Raw genomic sequence first — 27,103 nt, forward strand, 5'->3', positions numbered from 1 at the left:
CAGATGCTGTTGGTTATGTTTAGTTCAGTTTGGTTTAGCTTGTTAACTAGTGAGCAGCAAAAAGATTTTGGAATGTTGAAAAACTGATCGAGAAAGCATCTGTAGAATTTTGTCCAGAAGTACCTCATATTCTTGGGAGAAAAAAAAAGTCACTGATGAGACGCCATCACTGAAATTTTAAGGATGTCAAAAAGTGATCAGAAGTTCTCATGTTCATAATACATTAACAAGGATTAACTCTGATCTGTAATATGTAATTATGGATGGAGCTTCTATAAGTAATCCATTCCTGAGTACAGTTTTCACTCACCTTTCTTTATGTGTGCATACAATAATCTGGGACCTGTCATAGATTGAGAGATGGAAATGTCATGTCCCAGTTTTAGGTGGAAAAGATTCAGTCTTCATTTTAGTGTCCCTGCCATAAAATATGCAAAATCAATCAGAAAATTGTGTATTTCTGTATACTTACTGATCAGACAAATCAATAGTTATTGATGTTTGGGGTTTTTTTTTGTTTTTGTTTTTGTTTTTTTTTTCCAATCACTGTATTTTGATAAGATAATTGTGCTGCAAAATCCAGCTTTGAATTTTAAGTTAACAGTAACAGCAGCAACTTAGTTCTTGACTGTGTAAATTTTCATGTAAATAAAAAATGAAAGCCTAAAATAAACTAAAAAATTATTGTAAAAACTACAGAGATATTAGAAGCTTCTGATAATGATTAGTCACCTGTTCAGCACAGGGGAGTAGTTTATTTCCACCAATTCCTGCAGATTCTTTGGAAACTAGGCACTTTCTCTGATGGTAGCAATGCTTGTTTCTTTGTAGTCCTTTGAGACATTGTAGACAAAAGTAGCAGCTCTGCACTTCCCTCATAGATTTTGTAGATTTTGGGATTTTCTTCTGTTTCTCTTATTTGCTATTTATTGTTTTTCAAAACTACCCTAAAGTTACTAGAATTTTATAAGTTATTCCTAACAATCAATTAGCAACATCTTTGCTACACATTTTTTACATGGAAAGGATTAAATAACACAGTTGCAGTCAAGGAGTAGATTACCACCTGTTAATGTCTTTCAGTCTTATATTCTTTAAATATGAATACAGCAGAACTTTATTGTAGAGAGCACATAAAATGAAATAACCTGATAACATCGACAACTAAAAGCTATTGGAGTGATTCAGAGACAGAAGACAATTGAACTGGAGTCATTAAAGTAAAGATTCTGGCACAGGTATTTTGGACAGACATAGAAGAGCAGTTTCTTTAGGTAACTTGGAATACAACTGATTTCCTTTCTTCAGACAAGTTGTATCTTTACATAAATTTAATTTATTGCTATCTGGAAAATGGAATTACTTGTTTCTATTTTCATCCCAACTTCTCTAATACCTCTGTCTGTCTACATGGGTTATTGCTACGGAGATAAATGTTGACTTGAATTCCTATGTTATGATAACATTCTAGCTTATATTTATTGATATTTCTTCTAGATCATATGGAATGTTGGTATATAATTTAAAAGTTGTGCTTTTAATTACCATCTTTATGGTATTTACTCTTAGATAAATATATGAAAGTGCTCATGTTATGCTCTGAAAACTCAAGTGTCTGAAGGAGAGAAAAGCATATCTCTGGATCAGACTATAAATCCCATATACAAGACCATATCATCTATTTTCCATCTCTGCCACTGACCAATAAAGACTTTCTAGTGAAGAACATAAGATCATTGCAAGCAGGCAGATAATTAAGACCTCCACGCAGCTGTAGCTAAGCCACTCTTAAGCTAGCAATGTTCTTTGTATTTTGAAACTTGTAGGGCTATTTCTTCGATGGATGTATTCAGTCCCATTTTGAGCCCATGTAAGTGTTTTAAATCTGAAAGTTTTGTGGAAGAAGTTGCACAATTTATTTATGTAATATATGAAGATGGTTTTCCGTTTCTCCTCTTTGAACTTGGCACCTGCTGTTTTCATGTCATGTCCTCTAGTTCTCATGGGTGAAGAAACAGTAATGAGTTGTTCTCTGTTCAGCATATTTATGGCATGGTTTTATAGATCAGAAGATATTTCATACCTCTCATCATCCTTGTCGTCCTTCTCAATACCTTTTCCAATTCTACTCTTTCTTTTGAGGGGATGCAATATAGAACAGCATTTATACAATACTGTCTGATCCTAGTAGACTAGAAAAAATATTGCCATGTAATTTGCATATTGTATTTCAAACTAACTTATGGACTGCTTCCTTATATTTCTGCATTCCACCCATAGATTACAATTCTTTATATTGTCCTTATTTGGATTGGCTTCACATTTTTTAAAGATGCCAGAAAATTTTTCATTTTCCTAAGCTATGCCGCTGTGTTGTAGTAGGCAAGAAATACATTTATATGATAGAAGACCAGCTTCTAGGATACTGTATACAAGTCTGATGACATATCTGACAGGCAAGAAAAATCAGTTTCAGTCACCACTTCTACATCATTCTGAATGAATGACTTCCAGAGCAGTTCTAATGCCATCACACCATAATTTTCTTATAGCTCCCTTTCCCTTCCTGTCTTATTCGTCTGAGGACAGACTTTCTCATAATGCTCAGTACAAGTGCAGAGCCCTTAGCACCCTGTAGAAGATGCTCTTACGGTGCATGAATTTATGTTTATCAGTAGCTTACCATTTGTGATTTGCGTTTTTACATTTGGAGCCTCTGCTCTCAATCCTATCCTTATATCCTCTTGTTATAAATGTATTATTTCCCTTTTTAATTCTTGTTTGGGAAACAGAGGTACAAATTAAAGCATGAGGAGCATTGAAACAGCAATGTATTAGGCACGAAGATTGACATACTGCTCAAAATACTTAAGTTAGAGAGGTAATGTGATAATATTGTTGTAGTGTGGTGGTTTAATCCCACCTGGCAACTAGGACCGTGCAGCTGCTTTCTCATTCCCCCACCCCCAAGTGAAAAGAAATGAAAGGAAAAAAAAAAAAACAACAAAAAACCAAAAAAACCTCATAGGTTGAAGCACAGCAAAGGAACAAAATAATAATAATAACAAAAATAATAATGATATACAAAACAAGTGATGCACAATGCAATTGCTCACTGCTGTTTGTTCCCGAGCAGCAGTTGCCTCCTGGCCAACTCCAGTTTAGAAACTGAGCACAATGTCATATGGTGAGGAATAGCCCTTTGTCCAGATTGGGTCACCTGTCCTGGCTGTGTCCCCTCAGCTTCTTGTGCACCTGGTAGAGCAGGGGAAGCTGAAAAGTCCTTGACTACCCAGCAACAACTAAAACCCAAGTATGTTATTAACATTCTTCTCATACAAAATCCAAAACACAGTACTATACCAGCTACGAGAAAGAAAATCAACTCTATCCCAGGCAAAACTTGAACACCTAGTGTGGTGATGATATTTACGAATAAAAAGAGAAATCAAAGATGGAGACATCAGAAGTAGAAGTTAATAAAAAAGTTTAGTCAGGCCTTCCCCAAAACAATTGAATCAACTTTCTTCAAAAGCCAGATTAGGTAATCTGTTTCACAAAACTGGGATATGGTTAGAGTGTTATGCTGCCGTGCAGAGTTGCTTCTCTTCCGACACTGCCCAACTGCACTCAATTACATGCAACTCTGTAGCATAAAGATATTTTTTTTTATTCTCTGTTGTTTGTCTGTAAGCATTGCCTGTACATATGAGTTTACGCAAACTAACAAATAACAATACTCAGAGTTTACATGTGAATTGTGATTAAAACTGAATATAAAATAGATTGCCTATATCCTCCAATATGCCCAAAGCAGTTTTTTTTTTTCTTTCTTTTAAATATTTATTCCAGTTATCATTCCAAAACATTTTACAATATCTGCTTTTAAACTCATGGGATATACTTATAAATAAATGATAATTAAATATTTTCTGTGTCTCAAGTGTTTAATTCTGTGTTTTGCACCTCAGATTTTTCTTTACTGGTAAACTTCACATCAGTTTCTAAACTGCTAAATGTTTAGGGAGCTGAATTACCCTGTAACTTAGCTAACAGAAGAGAGTCCAGAAGGTATCAATATAATACTGAAGAATGTCATGTTAATGTGTTAATTGATTGACAAATAAAACAGTATTAACAGTGCAATATCTATGCTTCAACTGAAGCAATTTATGTGACTTTGCATTTAGGAGTATTTTGGTTTGAAACACCATGCTAAAGATGATAGCTAATTTTCAAGAACAAAAGGGTCCAAATTGCAGATTTCTGTTTTCACCTGTTGTGTGTATGATACCAAGAAAATGGCACTATGGAGTTTATTTTTATTTAATTGATAAATATGAGTTATTAATTGTATTGGAAAATGGATGTGACTTTTGTTTTATAGAGCAAGGTAAAGCAGTCTCAATGACTCAGTATCTCAAGTTTATTTCTATAACCATATGCATCTGGTAAAATGTTTCAATCTAGCTTCCACCTTAGAGGTCCAATCATGCAATAAACAGCTAAGCTACACTGGGGAGAAAGTTGGTGAATTATGGCGGAGAAAGAGAACCAGCAAAGTCTACCAATTTGCTATGATGCAGCCAGACTCCCACACTTTAAAGGAGCAATACAGTGTCTGCCATCCAGTGTTCTTGAACTACTACAGAACTGTTCCTCTCATGATTCCTTGTCATATGTCTCCTGTGAATGGCTGAGGTTGGAAGGGACCTCTTGTCTAATGACTTAGCCATAGGAAGTACATCTTGGCCATAGGAAGAGTTAGAGCTATACCTTGCTGTGTAAAGAGATGTGGCCACTTCTGCTCTAGCACAAGAAAGGTACTGAGCTATTTACAGCTTAGAACAACATAAGAGTTTTATTTTTACTTGAATTTGCTCCCCTAAGGATACACTGAGGGAGGCCTCACAAGACACTATTTTTGACTCCGTACCACAGAAGAATATTCCATATCCTCTTTCACACTTTGCATACTATTTGTGCTGATTTGTAGTAAAGAGGTGCATTGTTTTCATACAAACAATACTTCTTCCTTTTGGAAGTTGTTATTTTAGTATAGTTTTGAAGTCTTCCAAGTAAATGCAATAGAATATATAGAGGAAAGAATTTTTTTCAAGTACATTGTCTGACCTTTAAGCTGTTGATTTTTAATATTCGCCCACAAAATAGGTGTTCTTAATTACAAAGCAACATCATAGTTTTCCTCAATTATGAGAGAAGGGCATGAGGAAACATCTGCAAAAGACACATTTTCCCTGTGGTAAAAAAATAATTTTCAGGTCCCTTATTAAGAATCAACTATGAGGAATGAGAAAGCTAGTAGCAGAGTTTCTCTGTTAATGATAAGTTTTACCTGCTTTTGAAAAAAATTATTTTTGTTATTGTTATTTTTTCAAACCTAGAAAACAAGCTGTCTCCTTGCCTTTTTTTCTGCCTCTCTTTTTGTCTCTGTCCTTTACAAGAAAAAGCAGATGATCTCAGTGCAAAGCAGGTGAAAGAAAATGGCAGAAGTAATTTCTGTGAGTTTGTTTGGTTTTTTTCTCCCTGCAATTTCCTTGTCCTGTCTGTTTTTCTCTTTGCAGACCATTCTTACAGTGGTCAGTTCTCATATGAAGTATTTTCAGAGGTTTCTGAGACACTCACAGTCAAGGTGTCTGTGCTTTCCTGGGTGTGATTGTCTTTCTTCCTATTCTGACATTTGTTTTTCCCAGAGGAAAGTAGCAATTTTCACTTCTCTGGATTGGTGACTTTTCTGTATTTTTTTCACTGCATTTCCTTCCCTGGCTCCATTTCTTTCATATACTTTCAGTGGGTTTCTTGAGTTAGTGAAGAATTTCTCAACACTTCTTGATGTTTACAACTCTGAAGACCAGCTCTTTACCCTCAAGTTGCTGTAGTAGACTTTATAACAAACAGTGCAATGAAACCAATACTGGATGAGTAAAAGCCATCTTCTTTTTTAAAAAATAGTCTTGTAGCATAAACAAATAATACTACGGGGCAAAGCAGGTTGTGGAACTGTGTCATGTCAGCTACTCTTCATAACTGATGAGAACTTTTACTGCATCTCTGACAAGAAATGCCACACGGCTAGCCAAACTTCTGTCTAGGAATAACTCTCATGTATTTAAATAAGGGAAAATAGATATCATTATTTATCTGACAATATGTTTCTGCCCAGTGTTGTTCTATGATACTTTGCTGTTTTATTTGTACTTGCTGCAGATTGATGAGTCAGAGCACTTGTTGACTGTATTTTCTCAAGTTACTCTTCTATTATTCTGAAGAATATAGGAAGTCAAATAACAGTGTCTTTTATGATAATGAGAAAGAGAAGCTACTGTCTTTAAATATGTGCAATACTGTATTGTTACACAGAAGCTTGTATGAAATTTCTGAGTGTAATTTGGCTACATACGTTTCTATCTCAAGAAACACTTCCTGAATTAAAATTGACAGGAGGATTCTTACCACTTCATATAGCATTGCCCTATAGACTTTCCCTCTATTAGATGTCTTCTATGACAAATAGATTTACATTGTAGAGATATTGTCTGTTAAAGCCAGTGCTGTCAAATGAGAGCAGAAAGGGACATATGCCAAGGAAAAAATATTTGTTTGCCATTTTTCCCCAGCCCACACCTTGTTCTCCCTGCTTGACAGTATGTTCTCACTTGCATATTACATCCCTCCTCTTCACAGGCTGACAATTTTAGCTCTGACAGAAGAAATTTTTTAGCCAAACAAGATGAGGGGGAGGAGAGGAAGAGAAGGTTTCAAAAATTCAATATTTATTCCTGCATTTGCTGGCATGATAATGCTACATATTCTCCAGTCTAGCACAGTGGGCTAAAGAAGAAAAGATTATGACAAAAATGAATAATAAGTAGTCTTTCACACTCCCCACTCTGCTTCTTGTATACCTAAATAATCAGAGTGGCTTTTAGATAAGTGATTTATAATTTATGCTATAGTATAAAATAATCACAACTGAAGAAAAATCACCCTGAATTTGTGCTGAAGGCTCAACCTATAAGTCAGATCTAGGGAACTCTTGGAACAGTCAGAAAATAACTGTTTTGATGTTTGTTTTATTTATTTTCTAAACCTTGGTACCATTAAGGAATTGGTATTCCTCAGAAAATGAGTTTGTAAGTGAAGTTTGAACCTCTTTCTCATTTAATGTATCATTATTTAAAATACTACAAAGATTCTGTGACTCTCAATGGAATGTTGTGTTAACCAGCTCAGGCATGTACACTTTCTCTTACCTTCCACACTCAAGTCTGAAAAACTGTATCTAGGATAAAGAAAGGACAGGAATAAGCCAGATTCTCAAAGGTAAAGGTCTATCCACTATGTAGGAAAGTGATGGTTAATTTATATGTGAATTATTTGATAAAATTCCTACTTTGTTTGCTTCTGTTTGAGGGTTCAGATTTGTCCCCAGTGTATGGATCAGAAGGTAAAGGCTAGACATCTTTCATAAAGTATAGTATAAATTCCTTCTCTACCAATATGTTTAATTTCTTTGAGAGTGTACTGTTTTCCATAAGTTTACAGCAAAATTCTTCTTGGCTGCAACTGAACCTAAATTTCACCTTCATGTTAATAAAAGGCTAACTATGGAAAATAGTGCAGTTTTTAATGTTTGCTTCTGCTGGTTATGCAGCTTTTTTTTTTTTTTTTTATAACATATTTTTTGATCTGTTTTTCTCCTGTTGTTATGTTTTCCAGATTTCCTATAGCCTTTAATTTATGCAAGTACTTGGGCACTGTGCTGAACAGTTTCCAGAAATGCATTTCTGTCAAGTTTTATTTGTGAATCTTACATAAATAACATTGTTAATATGCACATATATTATGAAACTGTGGACAAAATGTATCAGACTTCAGCAGCAAACAGACATGAAAAAATCAGTCCTGCATGAGTAGCAAATTTTTAAAGAAAAACAGTGACCAACAAAAGAATTTCTTAATCAAAACCAGTATTTATGATATAAAATTTAAATCATTTTAATATAGTATACTCATTGTCATATGCAGAGATCATATACTCCTATAAATACAAGGTGGAACTGTTAATAAAATGTTATGAGTTCAGAGTTTAAATAACTGAGGAAGAGGTTGCCGAGACGGTCTTACTCAGATTAATTACAATTATATGTATCTAAAATAAACCCTTTGTCTGTAAAAAGCCTGTATGTTTTCAAATTATCTGGTGTGCCTTGAGGCTCCAATATGTTTTCATGTTCATGTAACAGACTTCATTCTTAAAGGTGGGCAGGTTTTTTTAAAGAGTTCAAATAGAAGACAGCCACTAGGTTTCCAAACAAAAAGTTTTACCAGGACTTGTACATCACCTATGTGAATGTTCACACTAGCCAATATGAATCCCTTAACTGTAAATACTTCAGGTTGTTACAGATTTCTGGATTAATGTTTTACTGTAATTAGTATCCTGCTTCCTAAATGCCATGTGTATAAAGGTGGTCCTGTTTCCGTTTGTGCTAAAGGGAACTTCATTGTTCCTTCCATCTACAATATGATTTTAATGTGTTTTCATTTGGAAACTGAATCCAAAACATACATATCTCTGAAAAATAATACTATATTTTTTTCATGGAAAATAAACACTTTATTTCATTGCTATTTTTCTTGTTGTTCCTGTTGTGTCATTTTTAGCACAATGTCCAGCGAATGAAATCCGTACAGAATCATCAGGAGTGATACTCAGTCCAGGTTACCCAGGCACTTATCCCAACTCCCAGACCTGTTCTTGGACTATAAAGGTTGAGCCAGGATATAACATCTCCATCTTTGTAGAAATGTTTCAAAGTGAAAAGCAGTTTGATGAGCTTGAGGTATTTGATGGTAAGAAAGATTTACATTCTATATAACCACAAAAGAAAAAAATAGGTCAAATGGGGCTTGACTTCCAATTGTTGGTTTCATAATTTATTTGTCTAATTTAATAAAATTATCTGAGACTAAATACTCAAATTTGAGTCCAAATATCTAGTCTCTTTTCTCCATACCATAGTAGAATCAATGCTGTACCTTGTTTGAACATACCCTTGTTAAAAATTTTGACCATCTGTTTTGAGACAAATAGCAGAGAAATTATGAAAACTGATGCAAGCAACATCTCAAATGGCCCTATTTAATTAACAGACTTTTTTTTTTTTTTTTTTTTTTTTACTGAATTCTGAGGTTATTAACCACTTGTTCTGTTCTCATTGATTGATGAGAATAACTAGTCCCTGATAGTTCTTTAATATTTTTTTTTTTATTCCTTTGGAGACCATTATCCTATCTTCCCTCATTAACCAAGAATATATGATAACTATGATAGAACTGATTAATACTCACTATGGGAGCTTCATAAAATGAAAAATATTAAAAGGTCATATGTTCTGAGATATCTTTCTCTAAGTATTTTCCTTAAGTAGTAGATTTTTATTGTCTAAAATTATTTTTAAAAATCAATTTTTGATAACAGCATTCTGAAAAAAAAGCCACAATATTTTTCATTATATTAAAAATGTCTGTTCATTAGCATTTTTTAATCTTTATAATGTTTGTGTTGATCCCTGTCAGTTTAGTGGAGAAAGTAGACTGAAAATATCTGTTAAGACTGTCTTTTCCTCCACTCTATCTTGTATTTAACAGCAGGACAATTCCTGGAATTTTTCTAGTGGTCTGATTGCTTTGTTTTCTTTTGAAAAATTCTGTTGAAACTGCTTAATGTTCCTGATGAAGGTTTTTGTTTTCTTTCTTATATATTGAAATTTAATGATACCAGATTATTAATAATAGATCTGAGAGCAGAATTATCATAGTTACTACATTTTAAGCGTTGTTATTTCATGACATGAAATCACATTCTTACAAATTCATCTCTTGTGCGGCTCTACTGGAATCATTTTTTCTACCACCTACCAGCAAACTTAAATGAGAAAGATAACGGCATATTTATAAACTCTCAGTACAATGGCATGTAGAGATTCCTGAGCTAGCTCTCAACAAGTTGATATTTAAATATGGCATACTGCAGTGCCTTGCAGAGATACTTGTTTGTGTCCTTATGGCCATATTAACAATGTTCTTTGCTAGGCTAATTGGTTCTCCATCTCAGCATGATGAGTTTGTTGGGGCAGAAGGCAATGCTGACGTGGTTGTACTGTTTCTGGTGATGGATATGTTTTAGATTAGCTTGTTCAGAGCTAGCTTAGGTATTTCTCTGTATTACTGCAGTTTGCAATAAATATATATCATAGCTTGGGACCTTGTGTAGTCCAAAACAACCTACCTTCATTTATGTTAGTAGAACTTCACAAGTCTATCTATATCATGTAAAGATATGTCACCAAAGTTTATGCAGAAACTATATAAAGTCTGGCAAGACAACTTTTAGAGAAATAGTATTTGCTAAGGCACAGGTCTCTGATTACTTTAAAAGGCAGCTTTAGAATGCAAACCAAAAATAGGGACTACACCTAACCAAGCACATTCTAATATATGGTGCTTCATCAGCTGCATGATTTTCAGTATAGGCATCCAGTCAATAAGGTCTGGTCAGCTGGGAGTAATAAGCCCATTAGCCATTACCACTTCTCAGTCAGACCCTTAGGAAATCCCATCTGTATTGTAAACAAGAGAAGCTATAAAGGTACCATGAATATAAAGGATTTTGAACTTTAAAACACTGTATGCAGACTACTTATAATTATATTACCAGTAATTTAATACAGCAAATATTCTTTAATATCTCCCCCTCCCACTCCAAAATAAACCAGAAAAAGTCTTTCATTGAAATTAGATGGATATGTCAACTTTTACCTAGTATTCAGGAAAGCATCCTATGACAGGTCAGTACACCAGAAGTTTTGTATGTATTTCCTTATATAGACAAACTCTAAAATAATAAAAATCAAACTCAATAACATCTAAGTCATACTGCTGACTTTCCTGAACATCAGCTGAAGAGCTGCCTGCTAGGTAAGGTATGGAAACTGAAACTCCAGGAAAAACGAAGCAAAGTAACAGATGTTAAATCATTCCTCTGATATCTTGATGGCTAAAAAATGCAGTGTGGCATGTGGTGCTGTGAACTAGTTTCATGATCACTAATAGGGAAAGATTCTCACCTTTTTGTATGCACTGGATCTTTATTTATAATTGTACTCATTTAGTTCCTTTATTTGAGAATGAAAGAAAACATACGTTCTAAATTGTAACAACAACAACAAAAAGTGTATTAAATAGGTTTTACAAAAGCCAGGGTGAAGCATGGAGAAATGAATTGTCATGTTTTAAATAATTTTTTCAAGAATAAGAACTGACTTCAGCATTCCTCATCATTTATCCTACACTGTAATCACCAAACACTAACTCCTTAGTAGGAAAAACAATCTGCAAAGCATTTTGATGAGGGCATTCTGGGCAAGCTGTACCTAAAGCTATGCTATTTGTTCTTATTTCATGTATGTATTTATTATTTAGATTTTATTTAGTAATACTTATTTACTTGTAGTGTTGTCATTATGGTGATTGAACTACAGCTCCTAAGGACTGGGAGGTTGTTTTAATCTTCATGGTTTGCTGTGGCTTTTATAACATCCTTTTTGTACCTGCAATGTCCCAATCATAAATTATACTTATTTTTCATTGAACTGGATGGGGAATGGCTGACAAGAGTTGTATTCAATGTTTAGGTGTCCTTTGAATCAGTTTTATTTTTGTGTTTTCATGCAACATAAGAAGAGCTGCTCAGGCTGCAGCTGCTCAAAGTCAGCAAAAATGAATGAAACAGCCTCTATTAGAAATAGCTGCTGTGGCCAAGACAATGTTGGTTGAATGTGCCTTTCCTAAAACGGAATAATGTGGAGCAAAAAGGCATATGAAAGGGAGGAGTTCAGCTGGAAGAACATAACCTTCATATGGAGGAAGAAGATGCCATTTTGTGTTTCAGAAAGCTTTCAGTTAGAGATTGGTCTGATACATTGATTTATTTTTTTTTTCTCTTGCATCTTCGTTGCTTTGTTATGTAGTTAGCCCCCAAATCATTATTTTTGCTTTCAGGGTTTTATTGGATTTTATTGTTATGAAGATATTTGTCTAGTGCCAGGACATATTTTTTTCAGCATCCTGTATTTACTACAAGTATATCTTTTTTTACATTGAAATATACTGTAACAAACACTGTCTTTTAGCAGAATTGAGTTCTAATGAAGTATGTATTGTAAAGTCATAGCACTTGTACTTATATATTTTCCATAGTGAAACTGTGATGATCTTATATGTGACCAGGCATTTTTTTAGATATGTTCACTACGTAATACGGTAGTATTTAAAATGACACTAGCTGCACAATGTCAAAGAATGCATAAGTTTTCTGCCACTCACTAGTTGGACAAAAGTTTAAATAAATATTGGAAATAAAAACCTAAAAATGGATAGTTTAAATCAAGATCTGTTCACTATTTCACTGGTGACAACGTATCACATTATTTCCTAATCTTTCCTTGCACATTCACATTCACAGCTGAGTGATTACTTAAACTGGTAGTACTTTAATACTCCAACAGTTTCTTTATTAATCTCTGAAGGTTCTTCTGGGCAAAGCCCTCTACTGGTTGCTTTAAGTGGAAATCATACTGGACAACTGAACTTTACAAGCAGAATGAATCTGCTGTATCTTCGCTGGTCAACTGATCATGCAACTAGCAAGAAAGGATTCAAGATCCGTTACTCAGGTAACTATTAATGATTTCCATTAAATTATACTTTGTGCTTACATATAGTTTGTGGCTATAAGACTGGTGTCACCAGCAAAATTTTGGGTTTTTTAATCATGGGTTGGTCTACACAACAACAGGCCTGCTGGTGACAGACAGGGTACACCTGTCCCAAAGACAGAAAAGGATCTTTGTGCAGGAGTTAGCAGGGTTCATTGGAAGAGCTTTAAGCCAGATTTGAAGGGGGAAGGAGCTAAAATCGGGCTAGCTAGAGATGAGCCTTAGGGACAGCATGCCAATATTTGAGGAACAGTGTGCTAGTGGGGTCCTTCAGTCTGTTCCACTGTGTGCCAAGTACACTGGAGAACATTGGAAATGTCTTCATGCTATTGTGAACAGCATGAGAAATAAGTGAGAAAAGCTAGAAGCTTCGAGCTAGTCCCAGAGCTATGAGGCTCTTTAGGAGGGATAGGCAGGGCAGCTGAGGCAGGGGGTTGGTGCTGTGTGCAAGGAAGGGGTTGAATTGTATGGTGGTTACAGTTGCTGACAACATGGTTAAGAGCCCCTGTGGAAGGACAAAGCAGAATGCAAATATAAAAGATGTTATTGTGGAAGTCTACTATCAGCCACCTAGCCAAGACAACACCACTGATGAATTATTCTACAAGAAATTAAAGGTTATCTCTAGATCATCTGCCCTTGTCTTTGTGGGTGATTTTAAGTTCCCAGACAACAACAGGAAATATCATACGGTGGACACAAACAGGCCTAGGATCTTTCTGAAGCATGTTGAAGAAGCATGTTGAAGATAACTTCTTGGTGCAAGTACTAAGACAGCTGACTAGCAAAGGTACCCTCCTACATTTGTTACTTGTGTAACAGAGAGGGACTCAGGGGCAAAATAATGATTGGTGCTTGTCTTGGTCAAAGTGACCACAAAGGTTGTCAATAGGAGAAAAACTGGCAGCAAAACTTTAGCCCTGAATATGGGCAGAGTAGACTAGGGTCGCCTGGGAATATGGTGTTGAAAGTATTGAGGTCTGTGAAGGCTAGTCACTTTTTAAGAGCCATCTCTAGAAGAATGCAGGAGCAGGCAATTCTAAAGTGTCAGAAGTCAAACAAGTAGGGCAGAACACACCAGCTTTGCAGAGCAGAGATCTTCTCCTAGAACTTAGGAAAAGGAAAGTGTACGGACATTAGAAGCAAAGACAGAAAACACAGGACAACTACAGAAATGCTGTTTGCCATTCTAGGGAGAAAATTTGTGTGGCCAAAGCTCAATTAGAGTTCAAGCTGGTCAGGACTGCGAAGGACAACCAAAAGGTATTTTAAAGTATATTAACATCAAAAGGAGGATCTGAGATAACATTGGTCAATTGCTTGATGAAGTTGATTACCTCACAAATAGGGATGTAGGCAAGTCGGAGAAATGTAATGCCTTCCTTGCCTCTGTCTTCAACACTGATGATGGGACATGGGACCTCAGGAGCCCTGTGTTGGACAGCCATGACTGGGTAGATGATAAACTCCCAGCTGCCCCTGAACTTGTTCAAGACTTGCTGCTCCAGCTGAATGTGCATGAATCTATAGGGCTTAATGGGATTCATCCCATGGTACTCAAAGAGTTGGGTGATGTCATCACAAGACCTGTCTCCATTATTTTTTAATGGTCTTAGGAGTCTGGAAAAGTCCCAGTTGACTGGAAGCTGGCAAATATTGTCCCAGTTTTCAAGAAGGGCATGAAGAAAGACCCTGATAATTACAAGGCTCTCAATCTAACTTCAGTGCCTGATAAAATTACAGAGAAGGTTATTCTGGAAGTTATTGAAGAACATTTGAGAAACGATGCAGTCATTTGTCATAAAGAGCATGGGTTCATGAGGGAAAAGTCCTGCTTAACCAACTTAATTTAGTTTTATGACGAAGTCAACCATCTAGTTCATCAAGGGAAGCCAGTAGATGTGTTGTTTTGTTTGTTTTTGTTTTTTTTTTTTACTTTAGCAAGCTTTTGATACTGTCTCTTACAGTATCCTTCTTCATAAACTGTCTAGCACACAGTTAGACAAGTCCGTAATACATTGAGTGAGCAACTGGCTGATGGGACAGGCTCGAGAAGCTGCAGTAAATGGTGTTAGATCAGGCTGGTGGCCAGTCAGCAATGGGGTTCCCGAGGGCTCAATTTTAGAAGCAGTGCTCCTTAATATTTTTATAAATGATCTGGATACAGGAATAGAATGTATATTAAGTTTGTCAATGATACCAAACTAGGAGGAGCTGTGGACTCTATTGAGGGCAGAGAGGCCTTACAGAGAGATCTGAATAGGCTGGAGAACTGGGCAATCACGAACTATAGGAAATTTAACAAGAGCAAGTGACAGATTCTCCAGTTGGGAGGAGGAAATTCTGGTTATATGTACCAATTGGGTATGGCAGGCTGCAGAACAGCCCTGTGAAATAGATCTGGGGATTTGGGTTGATGGCAAGTTGAATACGAGTCAACACTGATTATGTACAGCATAGCTAGCCAGTTGAGGGAGGTGCTTGTTGCGCTCTACACTGCTCCAGTGCAGCCCAACCTCAAACACTGTGTACGGTTTTGGGTGCCTCAATATAAAATATACACAGAGCATAAAAATATTGTTTCATTATACAGTTGCATGATGTTGGGTGATAGGTGATAAAATCACAAAGCTAGCACACCTTCTTCGCAGTCTTTACATTATTTATACTTTTGATTTTTGTTAGTACACATTTCCATGCCTTTTTCAGGATCGGTTAGCAATTTACAGATGGCTACAGAATCATTTTCTTGTACTATGCATGCTCATGGGTTAGGGTGTTCTCTTGGAGGGGGTTTTCACACCTGTAGGCATTATTTTTAGTTTTGTAATGAGCTTATAATGAGCAAAGTTCATCTAAAGGACACTATATCTGACAATATTAAGATATATGTTAAACAAACTCAACACGATTTCCAGGATGTTCAAACTGCCATAACAGCAGCTCCCAATAAGGGGACCCTCAAATCACTCTTTGTTTAAAGAGTAGACTGACCCAGTACTGGTCCGCTGCTTGCATATACTTAGGTTAGTAATTGCTGACAGGATTCATTCTTTTAGTTGATAAATACTACAAGAGGGTGGTTGGTTACTGGAACAGGCTCCTGAAGAAGTGGTCACAGCACCAAGCCTGTCAGAGTTCAAGGAGTGTCTGGAGGATCCTCTTAGTCATATGCTTTAGTTTTAGGTAGTCCTGTGAGGAGAAGAGCATTGGACTTGATCCTTATGGGTCCTTTCCAACTTGAGATATTCTATGATTCTATGTACTATTACACATCAAATTGAGACTTGTTATAGAATATCTGTTTCTCTGAAAACAATAATTTATTGTAACAAACATTTTGAGGATGTGTAATCATTCTATTGCAAGTTCAAGGTAAACACAGGACTCGGACTCTCTTTTTTTTCCCAGTTTGCCAAAGATCTCCAAATTAGTTCTTCTCCAATTAATACATCTCTCTGCAACCTCTCCTCTTGTCTTACCACACTTGGAGCAAGGACTTTGAAGATAGTGGGAAGGATAGCTTCTATATTTACACAGAAGTAGTTGAGAGCAATAATTTTTCATCCTTAAATATTGTGTGGTACTCCAACTGTCATTCAGTACACAATTACTAGGTTTACAATTTCCTTGAGTTGCAGTTCACAGCTCTTATTACTACAGTTTTCTTCATGTTCAAATCAATGAAAAAATAGGGGTGAAAGAATCCCTCACTTCTTCATCAGGCTACACATGAATCTGGTGTTGTGGTGATATGAAACAGTGTATCAAAACGGTGCTAAAAATTATGTCCCTTATTAAGAAAAAAAATGATTACCAGTTTGACTCTTACTTGGTTTGCAGCCTATTTATGATGTTTTCACATGTACATCTTCAGACACATTGCTCCTAAAAGACTTGGCTTAGGGACCATTTATGTGACGTAAACAGTGAGAGAGACAGGTGATAATTACAGTCTGTTGTTGACACTTGCTTTTTCTCTGCTTGGTCTTGATAAGCAATGTAAAGGCTGTGTGTGTTAATTTTGGTGGCTAGTAATTGTCAATATAAATTAAGCAGAGAAAGGAATACTGATGATGTTATAGAAGAGCATTTTCTCAGGCACCACATATCTCCCATTTAGTCATGCTTAATGACATTTAGGGAAATAATTTCCACAGAGCTCACTCCTTTCCTGTACCATCCATGCACCGTCTCACCTCTGGAAAGTTTCTCTTCTTACTGAAACAGAAGATCAGGGCTCAGAGCATAATAATAATCATTGTTTTGGAGGCTTAAGAATGAAGAGCAGAACTATAAGCAGTCAGGAAAAAAAAAAAAAAAAGGAAAAACAAACCAAACAAACTTCACACAAACAACAGCCAAACAAACCAACAGTAAAAGCATTATCTTCACCTTGCAAGCAGTCTTTAAAGTATTACTACAGACAAAAATAGATAAATTGAGGATGTGGCAGAAGGAACAAAGAGAATCTGTGTGCGTGTGGCAGTGAGGGGAGTGGGCCCTTCTGTCATGATTCTCAAGCGAGGATGTAATATTAGGGTTAAAAGAATAGAGCTCATGTCAAGGATTCATTTTCATGTCAAGGATTTATTTTGTAAGTATGAAATTATTAAGAAGAGTGATTTTTGAGGAATGAGAAATTATTGTACACCTTTGCATGTACACAAAACATTTTTTGCAGTAGTGAAGAAGCCGTCTGTCTAATCGCTAGCCTCAATGAAACAATTATTATGGCACTCGCCACAACTAATAATAAAAATGGGGAACTGGAGAGAGATATGTGATCCTTATGGCTATTATTTTAGGAACAAACAACTTGTTTGTTCTTTCTGCTTCACTAACAGCCAGTGCCTCCTTTTTTATCTAAAATTCTGTAAAATTTTACATGAGATTCAATGGAAATAATCAACATGAAAGAAGAGTAACAGTGAGCGGCAGCATAAACAATTGGATTTGAATCTTAATGAAGAAAAGCGGTGTCATGAAAGTAGGAAAAATACAAGATTTCAAAAAGGGCTATTGATACCATGGCAGCTGTGACTGAGCCAGCAGGCTTCCTGATAATGAAGACCCGATTTAAATGAATAACAGCCTTCATGCAACCCTCCCCTTCTCCAGCTATGCCTGTGCACAAAATTTTACAGAATATAGTTTCATCACTGGTAGATTTCATTTGTAGATACAAATTTTATTCAGTTTGAAAAGTACTAGAAGCTTTCAGTGAAATGCTTGGTATTGCCTTTAGCATACAAGCTTACTTATGTAAGCTATTTGTCTGATGTTACTTTTATGTTTTCTATCTTGTGGTTTAAGGCCTTTTGCTAAATTCATTAGAAAACAGCTGTAACATTACAGCAGAGGGGTATTCTTTTAAGGACTTTGAATATTACGGAGGCATTAGCATAATTTTAATCTAAATAATACATTTCCTAACTGCACTAACAGCTAGATACTAAATGATCTCTTCCTTTAGTGAGTATCTGTATAGTATAGTGAAACTAGGAGGGGATGCATCACTGAAGATTTCTTGCAATTCTATTGAAGTAATAATTTTTTTTTTCTTTGAAAAATACGTGGTATGGTAAAATCACTAAAATGGATGCCAAAAACATAAGGAAAAGGCATTGCATGCTGTTTTTTGGTGGTGGTGGTTTTTTTTTTTTTTAATGCATGCTGGTTTTGTGGTGTTTGAACTTGACTTTCTGTTGCAGCTGGGTTCTACCAAAACTATGCAGTTTATTACAAATAGGGAAGATCTGTGAGTGGAGAAAATGGAACTTGCTGAGCCCAGGCTCACTCTGTAAGAGATGAAACCTTAAAATTTCTTTGAAAGATATCTGCAGAACCTGTTTCTTTGCTTCGTTTTCCCTCAATAATTTATAGTGCTGTATGTATATTCCTATCGAAGCGTGCTAGCATAAAAGCATAAGAAAGAAGAGGTGCATGATTTTTTTTAAGTATGGTGGAAGGAAGGAAAGTTCACTACAGTACTTGGCACATCCGCTGGAGACATGGTGGTTTGGAAACAAAGGGGTACTTATCTTGTTTTTTTGCAAGTTCACATTGCATCTGTAACATTTATAGGTTTTTGCTTAACTTTTGGTTAATATAAGGCAAGTGGTTACTTGGCTAATTTGTAATAGGCTGCCAGTAGAACTGGATATATTTATATATATGTATTAAAAACCAAACCGTAGATCTATATTTTACCTTTATTCTGCTATTCTCATCTGTCATTGAAAGAAACTTAATTCTTCACTATTCATTTAATCTTATTTTTAAGCTTTTGACCTGTGAAACAGTCGTTCCTATTTCCTTACTATTTCAAGTTAAAACTTTGATTGATTGGTTTGGTTTTGTCTTTACATTTTCCAGTAACTGGTTAGAGGTGACAAGGGAATTGTGTGAAGAAGTTAATCAGACTCTTTATAACAGTTTCTTCTGCGGTTCCTAAACTTTGAGGTGGTGATTTGCTGTAGTAAATACAGCAGGAAAGCCACAAAATGGAGGCTTATACTGTACTTTCAAATGAGAAATATAAACAGGATAATTTATAAATGTTGAACCAGCAATAAGAACATCTGCACTATAAATAGCAGGTTATTTACTCAGATATTTGAAGAGGCAGACAATCACAGCTATATTACTAAAGAGAAAAGAGACCTTTGCAACTTTACCTTGCAGTTTTTGTGCTGTTTACATATTATATTTATAGATACATTGCGAAAGAAGAAGAATGGCAGCCCAATCCTTATTTGTTGCTTGGCTGAGTACTGTTCTTTTTGATTCTGTACATTTTAAAGTGAAAAATAACATACGGAATGGATGTTCCATTAATTCAGGAACTGTTTTAGTAATCAGAAGAGGTATGTTTACTTTAGTTTTCTTGTGTGACCTTACCTAATCACTGAAGCCAGTGTTTGACTTCTTATCTATAAAGTGAGAATGTCTACATTGAGAATGACAGTAAACCTCTGCCTCACTGGATAATTCAAGAACAGCAGCACAAATGACATGAGGTTCCCTGGTAATATGGTGGTGACAACAAATAAATATCCAAAAGGGAATGTTAGAAGGAAGCAGTGGACTAAGCTGTGACTTCATATTTCAACAAAAAATCTAGCATATAAACTAAACAAAGGAAACATGGGATTTGAACAGAGGCTTTTTGTTTATTTATAATTTCAAATATAGGACAGTGTTTCAGTTAATAGCTATAAATATCTTTTTCATATAAGTTTTTGGACTATTGATCAAAGATACTGCTGGGAAATAAAGTCATTTGCTAAAATAAGTTCTTAGAGAAAACAGCATATTATTCACTCTAAGACTGAGATTTAAAAAAATCTTCTGGGGGGTCTGGACACACAATTTCAAAGAATTGTAATTTTGAAATACTAATAATTTAATTGAGCTTCCCTTAAACAGAGTGCCTCAAACAGATTTTGAAAGTCTCAGCATACATGTTTAAATGTTCCAGCTCTGAAGAAAATATGCTTAGTGAAAGGAAGAATATGGTCCTGGAAATGCAGAATCAGTGTTTATTTGTCCTGCTGTTCAGTTGACTAGTGAAGTTATTACCCCGTTGGTCTTCAGTTGCAAGTGACAAACAGACATTGTGATTATAAGTGAAATGAAAACGGTCAGTATGTTGACTTGCAAAAAAAAATTATGTTTAGGAGGCCTTGAAAGAATGTAGATGGAAAAATAAATTAAATCTCTAAATGTAAGGCTACTTCAGGTCACTGGAATGGCTTTATAGAAGTTTATCACATTTTGTGGTAAAACATTGTAATTTCTGGATGGGGCACTCCTGTGTCATTGCACTTTTAACAGCTAAGACTCCTGAAGTTCCAGGAAAGACTGCACCTCAGAAACGGGCTGGGAGAAAATCAGCATTTTATCCAGTGGTCCTTGATACAAGGCTGCAATATTTTATGAGCACTCTGTAGAAATTCCTGCTCAAACCGAGAATTTTCACTCAGCTGACAGTAGCTGTAGTTTTCAGTCTGACATACTTCAAGCCTTTGCTTACTCTCCAGATCTTCAGACATTTTTTATTTATTGCCTTGTGTGTGATTCTTCCATTAATATGTCAGTTCCTGATCCTAGGAGATATGTATGCTTCATCCTGAACTATGGAGGTCAGTTTAAAGAACAGATTAAAAATTACTAAACTGTAGATTAAGAAGGTAATTGTATGGAGTCTTATAAATATTCCTTCATTGTCTCAACAACTGGTAGAGTCTTCAAGAAGATTTTTCAGAGTTGTAAAATATAAATTAATCTTCAGAATTTAAAATAATTTGCTTCAAACGCTCTCCTTTTCATGCTATATATAGCTTAGACATAATACATTGTTGAGTATCAGCTTTTTCTATTCATATTGTGCTGCCTTTGCAGTTTGCTGCAAACACAGTTTGGTGTTTGTGTGCCGGAGGACATATCACAGGTCACCAGAAGCTGGAGTCTTTCAAGAGACAGTGTGATATTGATGATCTCTTCCTCACTCCAGGATTCACTTAGGGTCATTTTTGTTTGCTAACACATTGGTCAAGTTCAAGTTCAAGTTACGTGTTACATATATAGTCCATTATATATGTGTTTCTTTGGTCTTTTACTGAAGCCTGAAAAAGCACTTTTTTAACTGACCACTGGTGACTTGTGTATAGCTTTAGATGACACATAGATTGTCACCTTCTTATTGTACCATACTCATACTCCTCCACACTGTATCTTATGTCCCCAACTCTCAAGGCCTCTGCTATTTTACCAGACCTGTATTTGTCTACAAGTCACTGTGCTAGGGTCCTAAATATCTTATTCTAAACAGAATAATTACTTGTTACAAATATCTATATAGAGAGCTATTACTGTACCATAAAAACAATAAAAAATTACAAAAGTAAGGCAAATTAGGCATACCACCTGATCAGAAATAAAAACAAAACAAAACAAAACAAAACAACCACAAAGTAAAAACAAATTTGCAGGCAGGTCAAAAAAAAGTTGAGACAACACAAGCCTGACAAACCTTGACCTTGAGGGTGTGCAAACTCAGTACAAAGTCTGTGACCTGTTACTAGCAAAGGCAATACTATATTACTGGGCTACAGGGTTACTCATAATATAGCGAATGTTTTCTGTTTAGAATTGCAGTACTGAGGAGATAAATTTGGAATTTTGTGTGAATGGTATATTACATTTAGGACTCACCTGCTGTTCTTAAGGTCTCCTAGGATATTTATGAGATGACTTCAGTGGTCTTAACCACTGGTCTTTTGGTCTTAACCATCTTGTGTTGCAATAACAATACCACTCTTTCTTCAATAGGTTGAAAAGTAAATTGAAACCATGTTTATTGTGTTTTTTTAAAGTCAAAACCTCTTTCAAATTTAAAGAGTATTTCAGTAATTTAATTCATTTAGTTTGGCATGTAACTGAATGCCAGTGTGCTTATAAGGGATATAGAAAGTGCCCCCAAACAATTGTTTTATGGGACAATCCTAGATTATTGATTGTCATCCCCTTTTTTTAAATTTTTTTAATTTAGCTTATTCAAATAATCCCCCAAGTGAAAGAATGTAACAAAAAAGGCACTACAACGAGAAATAATATTGCTTAATTGAGAACTATAATTCTTTAATATAATGTCAATAGATACGTACATTTTCAGCGTATTTAATGTATACCTTAGTTTTACTGCTTCTGTTGGGTGAAATTTCTTAGAAACATTGACTTTGATACACTGCATCTAAAGCTACACATTTACATGAAGCATCTCAGGAGTCTAATCAATTCTTTGATGTCTCCACAGGCAGTGGATAGAAGCATCCATCTTTAGGTGATAATTGATGTCATAGGTACATCTTAAGGTGACGAAATATATATTAAAAAAAAAAAAAAAAGAGAAATAGGGATTGAAAGCTGAAAGAAGGAAATCAGACATGTGTGAAAGAAACAAATAATATGCAAAATATTTGTAGATGTAAACCAAATTCTGTAATTACGCAGCTGTGAAATGCAATCACAACTTCTACGGGATAATGGTCAATAGAAAATAATACGAACATCATAGCATTTCAACATGATGTAGAGAGTTAGTATTGTAGCAGCAGTACCAGTCTCACAGTCTTTACTACTGACATTTATTTATCAGTGGAATTCAGCCCTGTCTTCGCTGTGAAGAATATTCATACACTTATTTCAGTGGTGGATGTTCAGCCAGGTTTATTTTCTGCAGGCTGTGGTCCTAGTATGTTTTTATCTGAAAATATATTAATCTCTGTAAGCTGGACATGGTGCACTTCCGCAAATATGTAGTGACTTGTACATTAATATGGAGTCAAGGTAACTTTTTTGCATTGCTTTTATCCAGTGATAAGTGATTGCATGGAGCAAAGAGACTTGTGTGAGGCTCCACATATATGTCAAAATATCCTGTAGTTTTGCTTGACCTAGATCCAGTCTGGCTAATCATATTCCATCCTTATGGATAGGTATTGCAACCTTGCTTTTCAAAAGTATGGTCTTTGTTACTCATTTGTTGACACAATTATAAATTTTGTACTTTTTTTAGTTCCTCAGCATGTGTCACAAGTTCTTGAGGAACATACTGGTCAGGAAAACCTGTCTGGGGAAAGTATTCATAGTAGTAGTGATTAAGATTTAGCGAGGTTTACTTTAATTTCAAAACTTACGTTAAAAAAGTGCATTTTGTATTACTTCAGATGCACTGTAAATTCAACATTTAAGAAGCTACACTCACCTAAGTTACATCCTTTTGCTAAAAAATTAATACAATGGTAATGTAAAATCTTTGGGGGAATATGTACATAAAATTACATTAATTGTAATGAGAAAAATGCACCTGATGTATAAATCTATTGTACTTTGGCATGCAAATTGTTAACATATTAGGCAAAATGTTTACATTTTTACTTAGATGTCTATTTGCACTGGATTTTTAAAATAAAACTGTTCATAGTGAATTTTGTATATTGTGTAGCTCAAGGAACAGTTTTATAAATTTGTCAGATTTGAAGTAGACTGTTTACTAAGAGTGAGCTTGTCAAGCAGTCTGTATGTTTCCTGATTGCAGCTTCCTTATGTACACCAGCGTAAGCTGGTTTGTGTTTATAAGCTATGATTTTTAACTTCATGATAGTTCTACATAAGAAGTCTGAGGCATTGCTGTTTTCAATAATGTCCTTTTTGTTTGTTTGTTTGTTTGTTTTAAATTTAGCTCCCTATTGCAGCTTGAACCCTACCTTGAGGAATGGTGGAATTGTAAATAAAACAGGTGGTCCTGTTGGAAGTAAGGTTCGCTATTACTGCAAACCTGGGTATAGAATGATTGGTCACAATAATGCAACATGTAGACGTCACCAAAATGGCATGTATCAATGGGATTCTCCTGTGCCTGTCTGCCAGGGTAAGATATTGCTTTGGGTATGGTTCTATGATTACATTACAAATAATATTTTACAGAACAAAAATCCAGCATTGTCAATACTGCTGTATGCAGTATTGCACATTGACACAACAAATTTACCCAAATATATACTGACTTGTGTACTTACTGTGTGCAGATATGAAGCATTAAGAAGTAAGGTTAATGCAGTCAAATGCAGACTAAATTAAAAAAATTGTTTTGGTCCTTTTTTATTTAGTAGAATATATATCTCTAAACAGTCCAGAGCTCATAGTATTGTATTAAAGAACATTTTATAAAAATTCGGTAGTAACTCTGAAACAAAATTTGATTGTTTCAGAAAATCACTTTATAAACAATAATTTAAAGACATAATTTGTAACCTGCATTTTTGTTCATCCTGAAGTTATCCAGGATCTACTTTAGCTTGTTCCAGATTTCTGTTAAGAGTAGTTACTATTTGCCAAATGTTTATAATTTTTGAAAAGCCACACACAAACTACAGAGAAGTAACAAAGTAGTACAAAGCAGTTAAACATGGTTGCTTTTAGTTGAAAATGCTTTTTCACACATTATTCAGTAAACAGTGGAGATTAAGGTATTTTATATTGGATAATATCAGGAATGTGGGGAAGAGAAGAAAGACTGCAAATTCTATTCATATCATATATGGCCTATTCTAACATGTTTTCGTGTCTGCCTCTAGTCTGCTTTGTTTATGGGAAGAAATGGCAGTAACATTCATATCTAAGACTTGTTGGAAATTCTTTGATTAAAACCTGTGTTTCATTGTTCCTGACCTTGAAAGACAGTAACAGCAGTGCTTCATGTCTTCTTCAAGACAAATACTTTGCTTAAGGTTCCATCAATGATGATTCAGATATTTCTGAAAACAAAATAAAATGGAAGTACTACTTTGTACCTTAAAAAAAAAAAAAAAAAAAAAGGAAAAAGAAGAAAAAAATCAACTGAAATTTGGCATGATGCATACTCTTCTGTTGAGGGTATATTATTTTACAGAAAAGTATAAAGCTGCAGAAATTTGGCTGCATTTGAAGAACCTGAAGAACTACTGTTCACATCTCTTATACAGTGTGATTAGGTAGCTAAATATTTCTTCAGGATGAGCATTTTCATGCCCAGGTGGGTCATGTGGCTACATCCCTATCAGTCCAGGGAGCAGCTCAGTCTGCCAGTGTACCACAAACAGGATCTGTGTATCTGTGCTTCCGGACTCCAAGATGTCATAATGTGTTATGGCATGTGGTGCTGTTTGACCTTCCTGAAGGTCACCAAATCATGGGAGAATCTGTGTGTGGGCTGGGCATGAGGTAAGTTTAGGGACAAGTGCTGCTTTTGGGCTTACTTGAAATGCATTGTAGGTGTGGTAGCTGGTGCTGGTGTAGGAACTGAAATCTCAGAGACGTTTTGCACTAAAGAACCTGGAATCATGACTAGGCCTACAGTTTGGCCAGAAGATCAGGAAAGTGGATGATGCAATTTTGTTCAAGATTAAGACTAAATTTTAGCATCTGTATTTGAGCTATAGCTTTGATTATTTTGCTTAAACATACAAGTCTAGTATAATTTGAAATGCTCTGAGGTATTTTACCTGTCCTCCATCAACCAGTCCAGAAAGGCAGAAATGCCTATGTTTTATTCACTAGACTTGTCAGGTGTTTTGGAGGTCCATGTACACTCTAGTCAATGGGAGAAGAAGTCAAACCCTATCTGCCTCAACTCTGTTGAATATAGTCCATACAGTAAAACTTTGGGAGCTGTTCTGCTGTCTGGTTAGTAGTTGCCGTTTTTTAAAAAGCACTGAAATTTTGGCATCTTGCTCCAGAGCTCAGGTACCTCTGAGTGTGTGAGGACAGAGACAATATTCTGTGTGTGCTTGTTACACTGGAGGAGTTGGGACCATAAAGTTTATACCCCTACATCATATTTTTCTCCAGAATTTCAGACATCATGATTCCTCAGCTGTCAGGAATTATATGAAAATTTACCCCATATCTTCCTACTGCTTATCCATCGGGATGACAGTGATCTTCTATTACTACCAGTGTTAATCAAACACTGTGTGATGAAAATATGATGTTCCCGCACTTTGAAATTCTTAAAAAAAAAGTGTGATTTTTTTTTTCCTAAGTTTCTCCCCTTTTTTGAATACTTTTATTTTTAAGTAGTTTTCTTTTACATTTCTAGTTTTTGCATTTTATGTTCACATTTTAGTACCAATGTCAAGAAAAGACTTGCCAATCTGCCATTCTAGCTTTGAAAACTATATTGAAGTGTAATGAGGTGTGTGAAGAGATCTGAATAATAAGGAGAACAGTTTTTTTAACAATTTAAGAAAAATTTTCCCTAATTTTAATGGCAGAAAGGAATAATTCACAGAAAGTGGGAGGAAAAATGTGCAGATATGTTCAGGACTTGACATGAGTTCCCAGGACCTGATTGTGCATAATGAGAAGAGTCCCAGAAAGTAATAAATTCTGAACAAAAATTAGGCAGTCTCAGGAAAGTCATAAAATGCTTCAGACTCTGTCTATACTTGTTATTTTATCACTATGTGTAAGAATTAACTGTGAAGTTTTAACAGTGCAGAATGTTCACAAATACATTTTTTCTTTACTTTTAAGCCTTATTTATAGTTTTAGCTACACATGTAGCTATGGGTATCTAGATTTCTGTTAGCAGTAGGGAAAAATATTTGGGAGCTAGGGAGTGACTTTAATCTTTACCAGAAATTTGCAACTAATGTAGGATTCCTGAATTTTAATTTGTGACATTCACAACTGGCACAATTATTCCAACTTGTATGTCTGGATGAAGCATATAGTTTTCAATAAGATGTGAA

The 27,103-nt window shown here is 35.3% G+C and overlaps 1 protein-coding gene across 1 annotated transcript in view; it reads left to right on the plus strand.

Annotated features, from left to right (window-relative positions):
• The window catches only part of CSMD1 (CUB and Sushi multiple domains 1), a gene marked incomplete at both ends in the record, with an annotated part of 1,064,284 nt that overhangs the window by 962,343 nt on the left and 74,838 nt on the right, over positions 1 to 27,103 (plus strand). The window contains 3 exons of the mRNA XM_082048870.1: positions 8,689 to 8,877; positions 12,615 to 12,761; positions 24,052 to 24,240. Of these exons, the coding sequence (XP_081904996.1) occupies positions 8,689 to 8,877; positions 12,615 to 12,761; positions 24,052 to 24,240 (525 nt within the window). The remainder of the gene's footprint in view (positions 1 to 8,688; positions 8,878 to 12,614; positions 12,762 to 24,051; positions 24,241 to 27,103) is intronic.

The sequence above is a fragment of the Streptopelia decaocto genome (assembly GCF_964273445.1).
Source record: "Streptopelia decaocto genome assembly, chromosome: 3".
Lineage (NCBI taxonomy): Eukaryota > Metazoa > Chordata > Aves > Columbiformes > Columbidae > Streptopelia > Streptopelia decaocto.